This window comes from Cyprinodon variegatus, unplaced genomic scaffold (assembly GCF_000732505.1).
Source record: "Cyprinodon variegatus isolate N-32 unplaced genomic scaffold, C_variegatus-1.0 Scaffold257, whole genome shotgun sequence".
NCBI lineage: Eukaryota > Metazoa > Chordata > Actinopteri > Cyprinodontiformes > Cyprinodontidae > Cyprinodon > Cyprinodon variegatus.
The window spans coordinates 490,254-492,558 of record NW_015150710.1 but is presented as its reverse complement, the minus strand read 5'-3'; the positions used below and the strand labels follow the sequence as shown (position 1 = coordinate 492,558).

Below are 2,305 nucleotides of genomic sequence, written 5' to 3'. Positions count from 1 at the left end.
CCTTGGATTTCAGTGCAAACTCCTACATCCAACGCCACTGTCGCCCCGACTGAATCACATGAATGTTGCAAATAACTAAAAACTACAGAAACAGACAGGCATAAGAGAAACAATGATCTGGCCTTGATAGCTGGGCTTAGCAGAATATAAAGGAGAAACCCAGGTGAGGATGAGGACTAGTTACCGGGCAGAGTAAAGCAAGTGAAAGGCATGAGTAATTAAGGTGAGCTATCAGGGCAGATCAAATGCAACGGAAAACACCAAGTTAAAGAAATACAAACAAAAAGCAAAATTAGCTCTGCAAACAGGTTGATCAACAGTTCAAGTGGGACCACTGCAGATTTTCAGGGCTAAAAATTCTGTTTTCTATAATTTTTTAAAAGATTATGTTTAAAAAAGACTTAAAGGAAAAGTAGCTTTTTTTCTCCAACTTTCTCCTGAGCATCACCTCAACATCTTCACGGAGGTCTGGTCCCACCTGGCTCTGTAGTCGACTCCCTCTTGTGCTTTGTTTCCATTTTGTGAAGCATGTTTGTAGCCTTTTTAAATACTTGTTGATTCTTAGTAAAAGCAGCAATAATATTCAGCTGCATTTATTTCACTTGCATTTGCTTTTTCAAAAAATATAAAGTTTAAAACAATCTCTACAACACTTTATTAATGGTGTGAAATATGATCAATAATCTTCAGGTAAAAGCTGAATGAAATCTCTTCTGCAGGTACTGGAGGAAAATATTCTGACTTTTATGAAGAATGAACTGAAGAATTTTCATAAAGTTCTGGATCCAGATTCTTCCTACGATTCAGGGAGAGAAATGGAGAACGAAGAAGTTCTGGTTGGTGAGAATGAAGAGCAGAGGAGGAGGATCAGGGAGTCATTTCTGAAGATGGTGCTGGACTTCCTGAGAGGAATGAAACATGAGAATCTAGCAGATCTCCTGCAGAGCAGTAAGATGTTATATATTTTATTTAAAATGCAAACGTACCTGGCTTTTATCATTCCGCTGAAAATATACAAACCATGACAAAGAACCCCCCCCCCCACACACACACACACACACTTAAACGAAACGTTGGATTAAGACATAGACATATGACCAAGAGAAACTCCTGAGTCAACAGACTCTTACAAATATCCTGTTCCTGGAATCTAAATTTTCACAAAAAAAATTCCAATGTTAGGAAACAATTANAACAGAAAAACAAAATGCAACAGAGAAACAAACAGAAGCTAAAGGAAGCTGGATTTAGCTGGACCCAGTATTTAAAGTGATACAGTCAGTAGGAAAGTTCAAAACATTTATTAAAACAAAACAGAACAGAAATGCGGAGCTGTAGAACTGCTGCAGACTGAGGTCCAGTGGTCTAGGGCAGCGGTCCCCAACCACCGGGCCGTGGACCGGTACCGGGCAGCACAGAAGGAAGTATATATATATATATATATCGACGATCAGAGTCTGAGTGATGTTTTATTTTGAAAAATAAATAAAAAATTTCGATATTCTCTCCCAATTCCATCAGTCGGTGCATCTGTGCCTCTTGACACAGGTTAATTCAGGCCAAGACTCATCCTATCTATAACATCCTATCTTTGTGAAGCGGGATTTTCTGCGGTTACAGCGACCAAAACAAATCTACGGAGCAGACTGGACATCAGGAGAACGCTTCGTGCGTCATTGTCTCCAATTTTGCCTAGATGGGACCGGCTTGTTGTTTTATTTTTATGCCGTTTGTATTTGATTTTATGCCGGTCATATCATTTTACTTGATCGTATTTACACCCCCCCCCCTCGGCCGGTCCGTGAAAATATTGTCTGACATGTAGCGGCCCGTGGTGCAAAAAAGGTTGGGGACCGCTGGTCTAGGGGACAGAGACAAGACGTGGTACCAGGATTTCTGCAGAAACTTTAAACTGGTCTCCTCCTTGGAGCCAGGCTTACAGTATTAAAACTGACCTTCTCCGCGTACCGACCTAAAACCCTGAGGGCTCTGTGTAGAAGGACCACGAAATGATCAGAAGACAGGACATACATGAAAACCCTCTCAATCTACTGGCCACCAGGATCGAGGAAATGAATGACTAAATGACTTGACTAAAGCACTTTACACTTAATTCATTCATGCACACACTGATGGTGGCAAGCTACATTGTAGCCACAGCTGCCCTGGGGCTCACTGACAGAAGCAGGGCTGCCGTACACTGGCGCCACCGGGCCCTCTGACCACCATCAGTAGACAATGCTTCAATTTCAGGGCAAACTCCTACATCCGACGCCACTGTCACCCCATGAAGGGTCTTGCCTAA

General features: G+C 41.9%; 1 protein-coding gene across 1 annotated transcript in view; it reads left to right on the top strand.

The window, feature by feature from the left end:
* Positions 1 to 2,305, top strand: part of LOC107089604 (protein NLRC3-like) — a 14,812-nt gene that overhangs the window by 2,574 nt on the left and 9,933 nt on the right. The window contains exon 5 of the mRNA XM_015382486.1: positions 720 to 948. Coding sequence (XP_015237972.1) covers positions 720 to 948 — 229 coding nt within the window. The remainder of the gene's footprint in view (positions 1 to 719; positions 949 to 2,305) is intronic.